Below are 17,366 nucleotides of genomic sequence, written 5' to 3' on the forward strand. Positions count from 1 at the left end.
AAGGTCTTTTCGATTAAAATGGAAGGAAAATAGAAGGACATCTTGGAGGGTCAATACAAGAACATTTTTCTACATCTTGGAGGGTCATTGACTTGATTATGGAGATTAGGGAGTTTAAGAAGAATTTTAATCTTTGTAATTTTGTTTATCATGTTCGAGTGATTAATACATGTGCTGATTTCTTAGCTTAAAAATGTAAATTACTCCCATAAGATACTCTTTTCTGTATAGATGCTTCCCTATTAACGTTGTCTTGCTTCTTCTCTTGCTAAGAATGATATTAACGGTAAAAAATTCTACGACCTAAATTTTTTTTTTCTTTTTCCCTTCTTCAATCGAGAGCTCATTTTTCTCAAAATAAAAAAAAAAAAAAGTTAAAAAAATGTTATTTTTATCCTTTTATGAGGAAAAAGTAACAAAAGGCAAGTCCCCGTGCCGCTTGGTCGCCACGCTACTACACCGACGGTTCAGCTTTTTGAAAAAAATTCCGTCGTGAAATGACTAAATTGCCCTATACATACGCGTCCATTCGAGTCCGTCAGTAGTGTTTTCAGCGACAGACACATCCGGTAACAGTTGGAGCAGATCCGAGGAAAGCAGTAACGCTTCGAGTGTGAAACAGTAGAAGTAGTCCCAAAATCTCGTGCGAGCTTCCCTCCCCAATTTTAAAAATCTAACATTTCCTACCATTACCAAGGCATACCTGAGAATCTTTTTGCCGCTCTCGCGTTGTCGGGAAAGCTGGAAAATTTGAGAGAGTAACAGACCGTTGAAGAAAAGATGATGCAGAAACTATTTCGAAGCGCTCCTAAAGACACCATGGATGTTTCTCCACCATCCGTCACTCGTTCTGCTCCCTCTTCTATCGTTGCTACAGGTCCCGCGAGGCCATTGCGTCTCGTCTACTGCGATGATAAAGGGAAGTTCAGGATGGACCCGGAGGCCGTGGCCGCACTTCAACTTGTCAAAGGACCCATAGGGGTTGTCTCTGTGTGTGGTCGAGCTCGTCAAGGAAAGAGCTTCATATTAAATCAGGTGCTCATTTACTTGCCCTAAAGTAAACATCATGAACTTTTCATTTATCAGGGTTCTAGGGTTTGTGTTTCTTTCTTAAAAGTCATTGGCAGTGAAAAGATATTGAAACGAAACCAATGTTTGGGATTAGTTTTGGTATTCTCTTTTCGGCTAATTGCATGTCGTATGGTTGGACCGTAGGAGTATGGGCTAGCCGAGGATTTAAGAAAAAGGTTTCCCGTTTCAGGAGTCACTCACCCTTATAAGTTGATTTGTCGAATGAATTTATATTTGATTGGTTTACTCGGTGAAACTACAGTTTGTTTGGCTTTTAGGTCAGTGTGATGCTTGTCAAAATTATCTCATAAACACCCATGAATTAACCTTGCTGTTTGTTGCTCATAAATCATAACAATGAATCTGTCTTGTTGAGCACCGCTACCCTATGCGAATTTCACTGAAATTTTGAAAAGAACGAACCCAATGATAACCCCGAGGTATACCCGGAGTTAACTGGCCAGAATATTACTGAATGGTATTAATTTATAAGAAGATTGCATAATCATGCGCTTCCTCTGGCATACTCATTTTGTGTTTCTTTTAGCTTCTTGGGAGGAGTACAGGATTTCAAGTTGCTTCAACACACCGGCCTTGCACTAAAGGACTTTGGATGTGGAGTACTCCCTTAAAAAGAACTGCTCTTGATGGAACTGAATATAGTCTTTTACTCTTGGATAGTGAAGGCATTGATGCATATGATCAAACGGTTAGTTCTCTTTTTGTTTTGCTTATTTTCTTTGTTGATCACTTTTGTAAAATTTACACTGATTGATAGCTTTCTGCTGCCTATCAGCACTAATGGGTTTCTGAAACCTTAAAGTAAGTCCTGAAATCTAAAATCCAGTACAATAGCAACAGCAGCAACAAGCCTTATTCAACTGAATGGGGTTGGCTGCATGGGTCCTTGGCTTCCAATCAGCTTTATTTGAGGCCATATTAGATACGAGGCCTAAGCCATGCATATCTTTTTTCACCACTTCTCCTAAGCTTATTTTAGGTCTGACCCCAGCTCTTTTAGTTCCTTCAATTTGGATCAACTCACTTCTCCATATAGGGCATTTAAGGGTCTCTATTGAAAGTGGATGTGCCACCTCAAACAACTTTCTCATAGTTATTGTTTATTATTCATCCAAAAGAAAAATTATCATATATCATAACTTCTTGGTTTTCTGAACAGATACCAATCTCAAAAGAACTCAGTCTAGTTAACCCAAAAAAAAGTTAGAATAGCATATAATTCTCAAAACTGCAGTCTATCAATAAAAAAAGCCGAAGTGAAATTAGAGAGAGATAATCTGAAGGTTCAAGAAATTTGATCAACATAGTACTTTTGATAGTGGGGGGACGGATAGAGAAAAAAGAAGGATAAAGAAAGATATGGGGAGAAGGAGAAATCTCAAAAGAATCAGTTTTGAAGAAGGTGAAGAGGGAGAAGAACACTCATAGAAGGGGGTTGTAAATGCACAAAGCTAAATAAAATTATAAACTACTACATTTTATATTTCAGCCATATGCATAAAATAACTAAAATATAAACTAAACTAAGGTCCTAAATCTCCCAAGATTAAAACCTTCATGTGGTCCAATCTTAGGCCTTAGGCCCACAAATACTATATAGAGCATTCCTTATAGGCCAAATAATGGGTTGTGATAGTGTTCACATGAGCAGTGTTTTGGCATCTTTTTGGCTTTCTAAAAGACCATCTGAACTGAATAGGCTGGTTTGAGCCGGCCTGGTTCATTGCTAGTTCACTTGGTCCTGGTTCCATGCTGGTTGTCTTGCATCAATTTCTCCCTCTCTTAAAAAAAACATCCTTGAATTTTAGTGAAATAAGAATTGATATTATATAATAAAAAAAAAGCTTGTTTATTTTTTTATTATTATAATTTTTTAAGGTGTGCAGAATGAATAGGGTTAAGATTTGCGAGAGGGATATTAATCATAGCAATAGTGAAGGAAGTATTTTATTTATTTATTTTTTGAAGGTGTGCAGAATGAAGAGGGTTAAGGTTTGCGAGAGGGATATTAATCATAGCGGTAGTGAATAGGGGGAGAACATAATGGGGAGGAAGACCATTGAAAGAAGGAATTAAAAGGACAAATCAAAGAGAGAAGAATAATTAGTAGGGAAGACAAATCATAAGAAGGAAATTAGAAAGGGAAAAAAATCAAAAGCAAGCTCAATAGAGTGAAGAATCCAATAGACCAAAAGTTACCTAAGTTTGGGGTCTAATACCAAATTAATTGGGGGACGGAATAGTGAAAGAAGAAGGATAAAGAAGATAGGGGGAAGAAAAGGAAATCTAGGCAGAATCAGTCTTGAAGAAGGTGAAGAGGGAAAAAACACTCATAAGAAGAAGAAGGAGAAAGAGAATAGGAGAGGGGGGGGGCTGCAAACGCACGAAGATCAGGCTTTACTTCATTTTTTTCTATTCCAAAAGTCCCTTTTCTATTGCAATGTAAGGGCTTATTTATAGCTTGGCCGAAGTTTTACAAGAAATAGAAACTAATATCCTAGTATTGAGCTGTCCTAGTTCATTGTTGCTTCATCTGGTCTTGTTTCCATGCTGGTTGTCTTGCATCAATTTCTCCCTCTCTTAAAAAAACTCATCCTCAAGTTTTAGTGAAATAAGAACTAATATTGTATAAAAAACGCTTGTTCAAGACGGAAGTATGCTTCTTCTTTTTTTGCTTTTTTTAATTTTATTTTATATGTATTAAGCGTGTGGAATGAAGAGAGGTAAGGTTTGCGAGAGTGATATTAATAACAACTGTAGTGAATAGGTGGAGAACATAAAGGGAAGGAAGACAACAGAAAGAAGAAATAGAGAAGACAAATCAGAGAGAAAAGAAGAATTAGTAGGGAAGACAAATCTTAAGAAAAAGGAAATCAACAAAGAAGAAAAATTGAGAGTAAGCTCGATAGAGCGAAGAATCCAATAGACAAAAAGAGTTACCCAAGTTTGGGCTCTAATACCAAATTAATGGGGGTACGGAATAGAGAAGGAAAAAAAAAAGGATAAAGAAGATAGGGGGAGGAAGGGGTCTTGAAGAAGATGAAGAGGGAGAAACACTCATAAGAAGAAGAAGAAGAAGAAGAAGAAGAAGAAGAGGCGAGAGGGCGGTGCAAACGCACAAAGCTCAGGCTTTACTTCATTTTTTTTAATATTTCCAAAAGTCCCTTTTTTATTGCAATGTTAGGGCCTATCTATGGATTGGCTAGAGCTTTTCAAGAAATAAAAACTTGGTAGATTGAAAATAGAAACTAATATCCTAGTACTAGTGACAATCGAATCTTGTGGAAATAGAAATTGATTAAAATTAGAAACTACTAGGCTTTATATTTCAGCCACATGCATTTATAACTAAAATAGAAACCACCAAAATAAAAACTAAGGTCCTAAATCTCCCAAAAATTAAATCTTCATGTAATCTGATCTTAGCACACAAATCCTTTGTTGAACATTCCTTATAGGCCAAATACTGGGCTGTAAGACTCAAGGAACGAACTTTCGTTCGTTTTGCCCTGTTTGCTGGGCAGGGAACCGGGCGAAACCAGCGAAGGCGAAATATCACCGGAAAAAAAGTTCCTTGGTTATATATTATATATATAATACACACCCACACGTCAACGTCAATCTCTATGTAAAATTTTAAAAACATAAAATAATATTAGTCGACTTTTTTCTCTTGCAAATCATTAATACAAAATTTTGAAAAAACAACAAAAACACTTCAATGAGTCACATCATGTAACTGCAAATTGCAAAACATCGATTGAAAATTTAAAAAAATAATAAAATATTGAACTTGTCAAATCAATATACTTATGTTTATGTTTTGCTTTTTTTGTTTTTTATAATCCTGTGGTTTAACAACAGCCACTTGTGGCTCAAATTTCAAATAGCACTCAACCACAAATTAAAAAACACGAAAAATAGCGAGAAATACCGATATTTCGCGATATTTCGCCAGTTCGGCGAGAAATCACGGCGATATGTTGCAAATATCGTTTCGCCCCACCAAATTTCGGGAAAATTAAGTTCCTTGGTAAGACTGTTCATGTGAACAGTGTTTTGGCCTCTTTTCGGCCTTCTAAGAGACTATCTGAACTGAATAGGCTGCATAGTTATCAAGGCGATGTAGGGTAACGAAAACCCAAGGTGACACCCAGCAAGGCAACAAGGCTACCCTAGGTCACCTTGACTCAAAAATGGGCCTAGGTGGCCACCAAGGCGTGCCTCAGCAGACACTTTGACTACCATGGTAGGCTGGCTTGAGCTGGCCTGGTTCATTGTTGGTTTAGTTGGTCCTTGTTCCCTACTGGTTGTTTTGCATCAATTTCTCCCTCCTTTGAAAAAAACTCATCCTTGAGTTTTAGCGAAATAAGAACTGATATTGTATAAAAAACGCTTGTTTAAAAAGGATTTTTTGTGTGTGTGGGGGGGGGGAATGTGTGCAAAATGAAGAGGGGTAAGGTTTCCGAGAGTGATATTAATTATAGCGGTAGTGTATAGGTGGAGAATATAATGGGGAAGAAGACCATAGAAAGAATAAATAAAGAAGACAAATCAGAGAGAGAAGACAAATTAATAGGGAGGATAGATCATAAGAAGGAAATTAGCGGGGAAGAAAAATAGAGAGCAAGCTTGATAGAGTGAAGAATCCAATAGACAAAGAGAGTTACCTAGGTTTGGGCTTTGATACCAAATTAAGGTAGGGACAGAATAGAGAACAAAGAAGGATAGAGAAGATAGAGAGAAGAAGGGGTAAATCTCAGAAGAATCAGTCTTGAAGAAGGTGAAGAGGGAGAAGAACACTCGTAAGAAGAAGAAGAGAAGAGGAGAGAAGGGGGGACTTGCAAATGCAAAATTCAGTCTTTACTTCTTTTTTTCCCTATTCCAAAAGTCCCTTTTCTATTGCAATGTAAGGGCCTATTATAGCTTGGCTAAAGCTTTACAAGAAAAGAATCTTAGTAGATTGAAAATAGAAACTAATATCCTAGTACTAGTGACAAGCGAAATTGAAACTAATTAAAATTAGATACTATTAGGCTTTATATTTCAACCACATGCAATTATAACTAAAATAGAAACTAAACTAAGATCCTAAATCTCCTAAGAATAAAAACTCCATGTAATCTGATCTTAGGTCTGCAAATCCTTATAGGCCAAATACTGGGCTGTGACACTGTTCACGTGAGTAGTGTTTTGGCCTCTTTTTGCCCTTTTAAAAGACCATCTAAACTGAATAGGGCGGCTTGAGCGGGCCTACTACATTGCTAGTTCACTTGGTCCTAGTTCCATGCTGGTTGTCCTGCTTCACCTGAGGAATTGATGTTAAAATCAGATTCCAAAACAGAAATAGCTTCATCATTAGATCCAATTCTATAATGGTATGAAGGCAGAAATCTCAGGTCTAAAACTCAATAATAGGAGAATTCCAACTGGAAAAAGGAACTCTGTACCAGATTTAAAGATGATGATCAAAATAGTAACTGAAGTTCTGGTTGATATTGGGGTAAAGTACTTACTGGGAACTAAGATCAGATTTAGATCACGTGAGTGTGTGCAGGAAAAATGAGAGTTACAGACACTAAGCTAGTTTGACGTTGGACGAGAAGAAGAATCATAGAAGAGTTAGAACTTAGTAGGTTTGGATGAAGCTTCTCACCTGGATGGCAAAACTAAAGCAACAGACCACTGGCCTGTCTTGGTGTCACAGCATAGTTATGCTGCATCTCAACAATATTCTTAATCTCAAAGAAATTTGAGGGCAATCTTTATTAAAAATCATTGGGGAAGCTCAAGTCCATATATCAATAAATAGATACCGCAAAGTTTTCAGCCAAAAGGAGACAAGCTGCAAAACGGAATTTCTAAATAGGCAGGCTTTCTTCCCTGTTGGGCAAGCTGGAAAGAAAATTTTCTGCCTCCTAATTAAACTAAGACACTGAAAAACTAGAAGAAGCTACTGATATGGCAGTAACAGAACTGGAATTTATAAAGAATATTCCATTTTAAGTTTACTGATAGACAAAATAATAGTTCTAACTCACTGATAATTCTGGTTTGGACGTACTAGATAAACCTATCATCAGGGGGGGGGGGGGAAGAGAGGATAAACACAAGCTGCATGGCTTGGTGCAATTCAGTATCTGGTTCAGTTGTACCACCAGGTTAAAGGGAAACCGTGCTGACCATTTTGAAGTTAGCGTGGTTTTTGCAGTGGTACTTGCCATGGCACCTTTGATCTGCATTGAGGACACTTTTGTAAGAGATCCTTTGAAAAGGTTTGCATTGGCATTGAAACTTTTATAGTGCAACTTTCATGGAAGTTCCAAACTTGATTGCATCTTTAGACCTGAGACTGATAATTCTCTAGTGTCAAAGCAGCCTCATCTACCTATATGACAGGCAACCTGGTCTGTCTTGGTCCTAGGGCGATACTTTGGCTGGCCTGAGATAAGTTGTGACCTCAAGCCTGATGATTCAGTTTTTGATTCAAGACATGCTGTGAGTATAATAATTGAGCTGGGTGCTTATCCTCAGGGTGGTTTCTTTTTTAACAAAAATATGAAATTTTCAGTTGACCGTGTTCTTGGGCCCTACAGACCGAGGGGTGCATATTTGTTGGGCAGATGGTGCATTTATGCCCCCTTCTTGTTCCTTTAAAATAAGAAGGTATTGGCTGAAATAAGTTTCCTCTTGATTTTGTTCTAAACTACACGTAGACAGTCATCCTTCTTGTAACATCAATTACAGTTTTCTTGATCTCTTCTTGTTAGGTAATTTAATATTTTTCAGTTCTTTGAACTATAATTAGAATTTAGAGGTGTCAATCTGGAGAATTGCTATAAGTTGGGATTACGTTACACTTTAATACCTGCTCTGGCTTTACATTGCTGTTTATTCTACTTCAGATTCCTCTCCATGAAACTTATTCTTGGATTTGGATAGTTTATTGGTTAATCAATTTGTTACATTGACTGCTAATTTACCAAAGATTTCGTTTTTTCCACATTATAGAGTTTTACTATTTACTGCTATATTTTTTTTCCTTCTCTAACAGGGAACGTACAGCACACAGATATTTTCCTTGGCTGTCCTCTTATCTAGCATGTTCATTTACAACCAGGTTGAGGCTTTCTCATTCTCACACCTTGTTTATTCTTGGTGACATTTTAAATGACATTTTCGTTGTAGTTTATGCATATCTTTATTCATACTAGCTTTCTAAGAACTGTCCTGTTTGTAATTTATGTTATTTGTGCATCTCATTTTCATAGTTATTTCAACTGTATCCCTGATTCTTAGTTGGACACTCTGTTGAATTTATATTCCTTCCAGATGGGTGGAATTGATGAATCTGCGCTCGATCGCCTCTCCCTTGTCACTGAAATGACTAAACATATTCGTGTTAGAGCTTCTGGAGGGAGGACAACAGTCTCTGAACTTGGGCAGTTCTCACCAATATTTGTTTGGCTTCTCAGGGTGTGTATTATAATTATCCTGTTTGCTTAATTGCTTCCTATGTCGTATTGATTGCTATCATATGATGTTTTCTCCCATTTGCTCAATAATGCATCCTAAACCCAAATCCCTTTAAATACTCCAAAATCTCGGACAATATATCCATTAAAATGTTGTAGTTCTTTATTTTTTATTGAGATCATAATTGACAGTTGTATATGGTGTAGAACTGCATGGATAATATTGGTGCGTTTCATTAATGAAAAAAATTAAGCTATACAGTATATTATGAGCTGATGTTTAGTCATTCATAAATGCCCTAAACAGAATAAAAGACTGGAGCTTGTGTTACATCTCCAAATGTGGAAAGCGCTCGTAATGAAACAGATTTAGAAACTGTGGCCTGAGTTTTGGTGAGCTAGCTAATGCATATGCATATAGTCAGGAAAGAACTCTTCTTCATGTAAACATGTTCCAAGTAATTCTGCCTATGGCACATCTGATGTAATCTTGATTGAAGGAGGGCCAAAGAACCAGATCTTTGAATGGTAGGTTTCTTGGGGAGTAAAAAATTCAAGAAAATAGAAGGAAAATGGGAAAGAATGGGGTGGGGAAGGCCAGGACTTTTTTTTTTTTTTTTTTGGGATAGTGAGAGAGAGAGAGAGAGAGGGGGAGAATTGCGAAGAATAGTGGGATCTATGCCCCAGGTGACAACAATGTACCTGTTTCTTTGGGAATCTATTGGTGGTCTAAGGTTAAGTAGTGAGATCTTGGAACTTACATGCCTTCGGATGGCCGTCCAATCCAAATCAAGTGAGGGAGCAAGATTTGGAGGTACATTGGCAAAGGTTGTGCTCCAACCAAATATGAGATATACTGGCCAAAGGACGAGCTTCTCAATGGTCTTAGCAATGCAAGTACCCTTAATGGCTGTACATAACCACTGGGACTGTAGATGGTTAAATTACACTGGTTCCTTCTTAGAGTAGGATTTGAAAAACTGCTGGACCAGTGACTCCTTAGTCCTTATACCCTCAGGACTTGCACACTTGAAAACATCTAACAGGCACTCTAAATGTCCAGGCCTTTAAAGAGCTAAAACAAATTAACAGAATCTGATGAAAAGAGATGAGATCTCTGCCCGTTAACTTAAATTGGATTATTGGTTCAACTGAGTTGACTAAAAGATGCAAAAGTAAACTATGGGGAATTTCGTACTCAACTCATGTACATTTAAGTCCATTGAGTTGGCTAATCACATGGGAAACACACCCAATAAAGGCCCTACCCATACATTAACCCTAGGTTGTTCCCAACATAAGGAATTTTTTGGTGTTGGATCTGCATCAAGCTCACCGGGCAAAATCAAGATTCTAAAGTAACCAACACTTGAGAGAAAAAAGTATTCATTTCCCCTTGCCATCTTGCACATTATGGTTTTTTCTGCCTAGTTGAACCCCAAGCTCTGGTTTGATGTGAACAATCTTATGATTTGTTGAGTTCCAGCTGGTTTTTGAGTTTAGTATTGGATAATCTGTTGCGTGTTCTATGTTAGGTGATCATAACTTTCTAATTGCTCACTTGCAGGACTTTTATTTAGATTTAGTTGAGGATAATAGGAGAATAACACCACGTGATTACCTAGAGCTTGCCTTGAGGCCAATGCAAGGAAGTGCAAATGACATAGCTGCTAAAAATGAGGTAAATTATTACTATGATCTTTCCTTTTGTTGTTCAATTTGATTACTGGGTTAGTGTTCACATGAAGTCATGATGTTTATTTTTCATTATAACCCTAAGCCAGCTGGATATATGAATTCATTTTCTGAGGAATGGGTGCTTACCCATGTTAAAGGAACTGAAACCTAGATTGTTCTTTTAAGAACTTGGTATTGTTATGTATTGTTGAAGACATGTTTCAGATGATTGATTTGTTACTAACTATCTTTTCTATTATGGTAGATTTTGTTTTCTCTGGTTGAATATATGTCATGAATTGTGTCCAACTGAAGGTGCTTATTGTTGAAAGTATTGATCTGTAGATCCGAGAGTCGATTCGTGCTCTTTTCCCAGACAGGGAATGCTTTACTCTTGTTCGGCCTCTTAATAGTGAACATGATCTCCAACGACTTGACCAAATGCCTGTGAGTCATCTACTGTTCATGCACTGTCTTTTTTTCTTCTCAGTCTTGATTATTATTATTTTCCTTCAATATCATATTCTGAATTTGTTTCACATTTCTATTTCATTGCTGTATTAAAACATTTTGTACTGTATGCAGTTGGACAAACTACGCCCAGAATTCAGATCTGGCCTGGATGCATTAACTAAGTTTGTTTTTGAGAGAACCAGGCCTAAGCAAGTCGGAGCTACAGTAATGACAGGACCTGTTCTTGCTGGAATAACTCAATCTTTTTTGGATGCTATTAATAATGGTGCCGTGCCCACAATATCTTCCTCATGGCAGGTCAGTAATGAGACCTTGAACTGTAACCCCCCCTCCTCTTTCTTCTTCTTCTTTTGTATAACTTTTGTCTTGTAAGTTGGTCATTTTGGAGATAGTGATCATCTGCTTGACTGTTTTGTTATACTTTCTTCTTATTTATTAGGTTTATAATAGTTGTTCATCTATGCGACTCAAAATCAACTGAGCAAGACCTTATCTAAACTACTTGGAGCCAACTATGTAACTGCTCTCTGTCATTCAACTATATTTCGAGGCCTCATTTATTTCCTTGAACCAATTCCCAATACTCCATAGAATTAGATTGAGAACTTGCCAAGATCTCGGTGGTATCTCTTTCTTTTCTTTCTTTTTTTGTGGTTCCAATAAGAGGTAATGTCTTTGGTATTTTGATGTAACTTGCATGCTTCCCAAATACCTGGCTTCAGTTCTAACGAAAAAAGGTTTACCAACTCGCGTGATATTGATCCAACCCAGTTTTGTGGCTGGCCAAGTTGGGCTTCGAAAATGATGTCTCAGACTATGCTTCCAAACAGTACAAAATGCCAAATGACTTTCCCTTCATTTTTTAAGTTGGGGTGATTTTTAGGTCATTCACCAAGAGTAGGGGGACAGGATTTTCAGAATCAGAAGACTCCCTTCATACTTATCTTTCACATATTGTTTCTTCCCTACCAGGGTAGCCAGTCAATTCCTGTCTTTGTGTGCACTAGGTCATTGGTCTTTAAAGGATATGATAGGTTGGATAAAACCATCTGCGGGACTCAATTTCTTATGTGAAGCTGGGATAGAGATGATTGGATTAAGAGAACTAAGTCTTTTTTATTTATTTGATTATCTTTTGCTTTATTCCTGGCAGATTAATATTTTTAAGTATTTATATTTTATTGTTTGTCTTGTATTCTCCTACGACAAAAGTAGTTGTTTCCTTCGAGTAGAATTTTTTTTTCCAGGTGGAAGTATAGTTGTTCTCCTTTTTATTTCCATTTTGAAATAGTAAAAGAATTTCTATGCATGAGCATGTTATCGCAGAAAACAGTTGTTTCAGTGGTTATTCTTTTGCAGAGTGTTGAAGAAGCAGAATGTCGTAGAGCATTTGATTCAGCTACTGAAGTCTATATGTCTGCTTTTGACCGCTCAAGGCCTGCTGAGGAAGTAAGTATGGCTTCTGTACAAGCATACAACTTACCGTTGATGATTACTATGTTCTAATTCTAGTTGTTGTAGGTTGCTTTAAGGGAATCACATGAGGAAGCAGTTCAAAAAGCACTTTCTGCGTTTAATAGTAGTGCTGTAGGAGCTGGTTCTGCTAGACAGAAATACGAGAAGCTTCTCCAGAACTTCTTTAGAAAGGCTTTTGAGGTGATTGTTTATTTCCTTAGGACATTCTACTGAACTGTACAGAAATTATGCTTCAATAGAATGTGTGCTTTCTCATTGTATCTATTATTGTTGCTTCAAGAAGTCAAAAGTTGTTTGTCAACAGAGTATACGTTATACAAAAGGGATTCCTCTTCTAAACCCATCTCTTTATCTAAGTTTCTTCAGTAAAGAGGGTTGTTAACCATGTCCATTGCCTCTTCTGGATTTCTGCAAGGCTTGCCCATACATTTCCTTGGGTTCCTGTTAGTTTGTCACTTCTACATTCTTGGTGGGAAGTCTCAAAACTGTTATTAAGTTTCTTATTATACCTTTGTACCTGGGGATTCTGTCTTCTTAAATGTGAGTAGGGAATTACATGAAAATATATATCAATAGGAAAATTAAGTCTGAATGAGGTTGGGGCTGCTGGTGAGATAATGAAAGTCTTGGCCCAGTTTTTAACTGAACTGAGGTGATCATATCTTCCACTTCTTTCCCTTGTCACCGCATGGTTTTTATTCTTATAGAAGCGGTTGAGCTAAACTTTAACAGTTTCTATCTTTGCTGTCTGGTCCAGGCCTAGCAGGAAAAAATAGGCTTAGTGGTTCTCTTCCTGAACTGATTATCAGACCAATAAAATTGCTTTATTGAGTTGGGCCTGTGAGAAATGAGCTTGGTTTTGGCATCGTTAGATGTCCTTTAGCCTCAGCATGAGTGCCACTCCCAATTCCCATCCCGAGCTGTAAGCCAAGCTCAAACTGGCCTGATGGTGCAATAAATGCATTTTGTTATAAGTAGGAAAAAGATTATTGGTTGCTATCACTTCTTGCACCTTTAAGATTTAGAAGCATCCCACTTGAATAGCCAAACTGTAAATGCGCTAGCATCTTTCCCAGTTGCTTCCTAATCCATTAGTAACAGGGTGGCTTTCAGTTGGCCATAGAGCCATAGACAATCTTGAATTCTGTTGTGCTCTTGTTTTGTTTGCTCCTATGATCTCTGCTTCATGTTTTGAATGGAGTTCCATCCGAAAACCTGATCTTGTCAATTGAAACTTGAAATTCTACTTCGACTATGCTTAAGTTTTGGTTTATGAACTTGTGTTCTATGATTGAGAATCAAAATTTGGTTTATTAATAACCTGTTTCATTATTCATACTATGTGCTGATCTGGTGATACTGATTCTTTGGATTGGTCACTGACCCAGGACTACAAAAGGAATGCATTTATGGAAGCTGAAATAAAATGTTCAGAAACAATACAGAACATGGAAAAGAAATTGCGAGCTGCATGTAATATTCCTGATGCAAAAATCGATCAAGTGATCATGGTAAGCTCTTTCTTCAGATTTTGCTTAGTCTGAATGAATTTCCATAAATGTTTGATTTTCTACTTCTCATACGTTTTGGGGTTGCTGAGCATAAGATTGGTGTGGCGAAGGATGGAAAAAGAAAAGGGAGGGGGGGGGGGGAATAACTGTATTCTTTCTGTAGTTTCTTTTTTGTCCTGTTAAACTTCACAGGATGAAAAAAAGGGAGGAGGGGGAATGACTGTTCTTTATGTAGTTTCTTTTTTTGTCCTGTTTGAACTTCGCGATTGGAGACAAGTAATTTAATGCATTTTTTGGACCAACATTACACTTGCTTATTGGAATTGTTCATTAGAATGGGAAACGTCTAAATGTCCCCTGTTTGTAGTCCGTTATTTTTTTTTAAGGTAATGCTATAATTTATTAGAGTTAAAATGATGAATACTTGTATTAGTTTCTCAGTATATCATTTTTGACTGCCAGTGGGTGATTTTCAGTGAAGTTTCTCTTTTCCTTATCATTCATTGTTAATATTAATTGGTATCAACAGATTTTTTTTATTGATTGACAGTAGTATTTTCACCTAAATCTCTTTTCATGCAGGTTCTTGATGATCTACTATCTGAATATGGAAAGGTATCTCATGGCCCAGGAAAGATGCAGAAACTGGCAACCTTCTTACAGCAGAGGTTCATCTCATCTCTCTGTGAGCTTCCCCAATGTTGTACAAATAATTCTCACCTAATAATATTTGCTTTCCAGTTTAGAAGGTCCAATACTCGACCTCATGAAGAAACAATTGAATCAAATTGGTTCGGAGAAGAGTGGTCTCATGTTGAAATGTCGCTCATTGGAAGACAAGTTGGGATTGCTTAACAAGCAACTGGAAGCAAGTGAAAAGCACAAAGCTGACTATCTAAGGCGTTATGAGGATGCCATCAATGATAAGACTAAGCTTGCAGATGAATATATGAGTCGTATTACAAATTTGCAGAGAAAATCTAGCTCATTGGAAGAGAGGTCATCGAGTTTATCAAAAACATTGGATTCCGTCAGGCAGGAATCCTTGGAATGGAAAAGAAAATATGAGCAGATATTTGCAAAGCAAAAAGCTGAGGATGATCAAGCCAATTCTGAAAAAGGCGTCCTCAAGTCCAGGATTAGTGCTGCAGAAGCGAGACTTGCTGCTGCTCATGAACAAGCTCAGTCTGCTCAGGAGGAGGCAGAGGAGTGGAAGCGAAAGTATGACATAGCTGTTAGAGAAACCAAGGCTGCCCTAGAGAAAGCAGCAGCAGTGCAGGAAAGGACAAATAAGCAGACACAACTAAGAGAGGATGCTCTAAGGGAAGAATTCTCGGCCACTTTGGCTGAAAAGGTGAAGGATCACCCTCTCTCTTGGTTGCCCTCTTGTTCTTTCATGCACCTGGTCTTGCGATTCTTGATGATTAAATATTCATGGCAATTTTATTCTTAATGATAACAGGAAGAGGAAATTAGCGACAAGATAGCAAAGATTGAGTATGCTGAGCAGCGGTTGACTACATTAAGTTCAGAACTAAAGGTACGTTATTTAAGGCATTGCATGATACCCAGATTGATGACATTGTTAGTGGGTGATCTTCCATGAACCCGAACATGCAACCTCCAATCCATCCCCCCAACACCCCCCCCCAAAAAAAATAAAATAAAAGGAAAAAAAAAAAAAAAAACTTGGCGTATGATAGCAGACAATGATATCTTAGATGTGGTGAATGAATGTTAGGCTGTCCTATGAGTTGGTCATGATGTATCTATCTGTGGTTCATAAAACTGGTTGAATCTGTAAAGTTCCCGGTTCCTACCTGGATACACACTAATCAGATATGGGCCTGGCTTCCTGCATGGTACCACTCACCAACTCAAGAGTGCAGATACCTATTGCAATGGTTAAAATTGCACCATTTTTTTCTGCCTGGGAGTGACTATTCAGGTTATTAGATTCGTTAAGTTATTTTGCACGACTAATTTTGCATGAAACGACAACCAGTTTTTCGCATGCCTGATGTTTCTATAGTTTTATGCATTCATGTACACTTGATAATGTGTCTTAATCAATGTACAGGCAGCAGATTCAAAATTGAAGAGTTATGATTTGGAAATGGTAGGCTTGAAACTTCAAATCAGAGAGTTGAGTGAAAAGCTAGATACTGTGAATGCTACTGCTCAATCGTATGAGAGAGAAGTAAGGATACTGGAACAGGAGAAGAACCATCTAGAGCAAAGGTATTCGTCTGAGTTCAAGAGGTTTGAAGAAGTACAGGAAAGGTGCAGAATTGCTGAAAAGGAAGCTAAGAGAGCAACTGAACTGGCTGATAAAGCACGAGCAGAAGCGGTCACTGCACAGAAGGAAAAGAATGAAGTTCATAAGTTGGCAATGGAGCGATTGACCTTAATTGAGAGGGTTGAAAGGCACATTGAGAGCTTGGAAAGGGAGAAACTTGACCTTGTGGATGACGTAGAGAAATTCCGTGCCTCAGAGAGGGAGGCTTCATCCAAGGTTGCTCTACTGGAGGCCAGGGTTGAAGAGAGGGAGAAGGAAATTGAGTCACTTTTGAAATCAAACAACGAGCAGAGGGCAAGTACAGTTCATGTTCTTGAGAACCTTCTAGAGAATGAACGAGCAGCCAGAGCAGAGGCCAGCAGAAGGGCTGAAGCCCTATCGGTCCAGCTACAGTCAACACAAGGTAAATTGGATCTTCTCCAGCAGGAGCTTACTTCAGTTCGTCTGAATGAGACGGCGTTGGACAGTAAGCTCAAGACAACTTCACATGGGAAACGCTCGAGGATTGAAGATTATGATATTGCTGGTGAATCTGTCCAAGATATGGATGTTGACAGAGTAATCAGAGGAAGGAAAAGGTCAAAGAGCACAACCAGCCCTTTGAAAGTGACGCATTCAGAGGATGGGGGCTCAATTTTCAAGGTCGACGAGGATAACCGTCAGAGTCAACAAAATGAAGCAGAGGATTATACCAAGTTCACTGTGCTGAAACTTAAGCAAGAGCTCACGAAACATGGTTTTGGTGCCGACTTGCTTAAGTTGAGGAATCCCAACAAGAAGGATATACTTGCTTTATATGAAAAACATGTCATCCAGTAGATCTGGTCTCTAGTGTAGGACTTGCATAGAGGTAGCCCTGTAACCTACTATTTATCGACAGATTCATGATTGGAGTTGAGATCATGTTGGAGTCAGCCCACCTTAGCCAAGTGCAGGTTACTGAGAAACTTCTATGCCAGTGTAATTGCGGATTGTGACACTTAGTGAGAGGAATTACCCTAGTCTAGATTATGTTGCGTTCGTTGGATTGGTTGTGTTCTTCCAGATTTTAGCAGTAGCTTAGAGAGTCTGGGTCTTCGTATATCAGTTTGTAATGACCAAGGGTTCCATGGTGTATCTTCTTTTGCTAAATTGTTCATCTGCAATGTTTTTGTGATCTCACCGGTTTGTATTTTGTCACATTAATGGAAGCAGAGATTTGATAACCTTTTTCTTTTTACCAAAATTGTTTGGTTATTTTCCAGAAGCCAAGTGTAAAGGGAGTGCCAAGTCAATATCCAATTGTTGGGCTGGCTGGGTAGTGCATAATACTATCATCAATCCTCTCCCGAATATAGAGTGGAGTTTTGGGGTTGAGGATTG

The 17,366-nt window shown here is 38.0% G+C and overlaps 1 protein-coding gene across 1 annotated transcript; it reads left to right on the top strand.

The window, feature by feature from the left end:
• The first annotated feature begins 535 nt into the window (after window positions 1–535).
• Window positions 536–17,283, top strand: LOC149025591 (uncharacterized). Its single transcript, XM_089145790.1, has 14 exons — window positions 536–1,035; window positions 1,619–1,780; window positions 8,147–8,212; window positions 8,425–8,568; window positions 10,135–10,248; window positions 10,590–10,691; window positions 10,830–11,015; window positions 12,078–12,167; window positions 12,240–12,374; window positions 13,583–13,705; window positions 14,288–14,373; window positions 14,447–15,059; window positions 15,168–15,245; window positions 15,786–17,283. The coding sequence occupies exons 1-14, from the start codon at window positions 781–783 to the stop codon at window positions 16,821–16,823; spliced, it is 3,192 nt and encodes a 1,063-aa protein (XP_089001916.1). The 5' UTR covers window positions 536–780; the 3' UTR covers window positions 16,824–17,283.
• The last annotated feature ends 83 nt before the right edge of the window (window positions 17,284–17,366 follow it).

Source organism: Hakea prostrata, chromosome 2 (assembly GCF_041222555.1).
Source record: "Hakea prostrata isolate BN-2017 chromosome 2, UWA_Hpros_2, whole genome shotgun sequence".
NCBI classification, from domain to species: domain Eukaryota; kingdom Viridiplantae; phylum Streptophyta; class Magnoliopsida; order Proteales; family Proteaceae; genus Hakea; species Hakea prostrata.

Excerpts from the sequence above, each read along its gene's own strand:
- LOC149025591 (XM_089145790.1), top strand. The coding sequence starts at position 781 with ATGATGCAGAAACTATTTCGAAGCGCTCCTAAAGACACCATGGATGTT. Across the intron at positions 11,016-12,077 it reads CAATATCTTCCTCATGGCAG|AGTGTTGAAGAAGCAGAATG; the intron begins GTCAGTAATGAG and ends ATTCTTTTGCAG. Across the intron at positions 13,706-14,287 it reads AAATCGATCAAGTGATCATG|GTTCTTGATGATCTACTATC; the intron begins GTAAGCTCTTTC and ends CTTTTCATGCAG.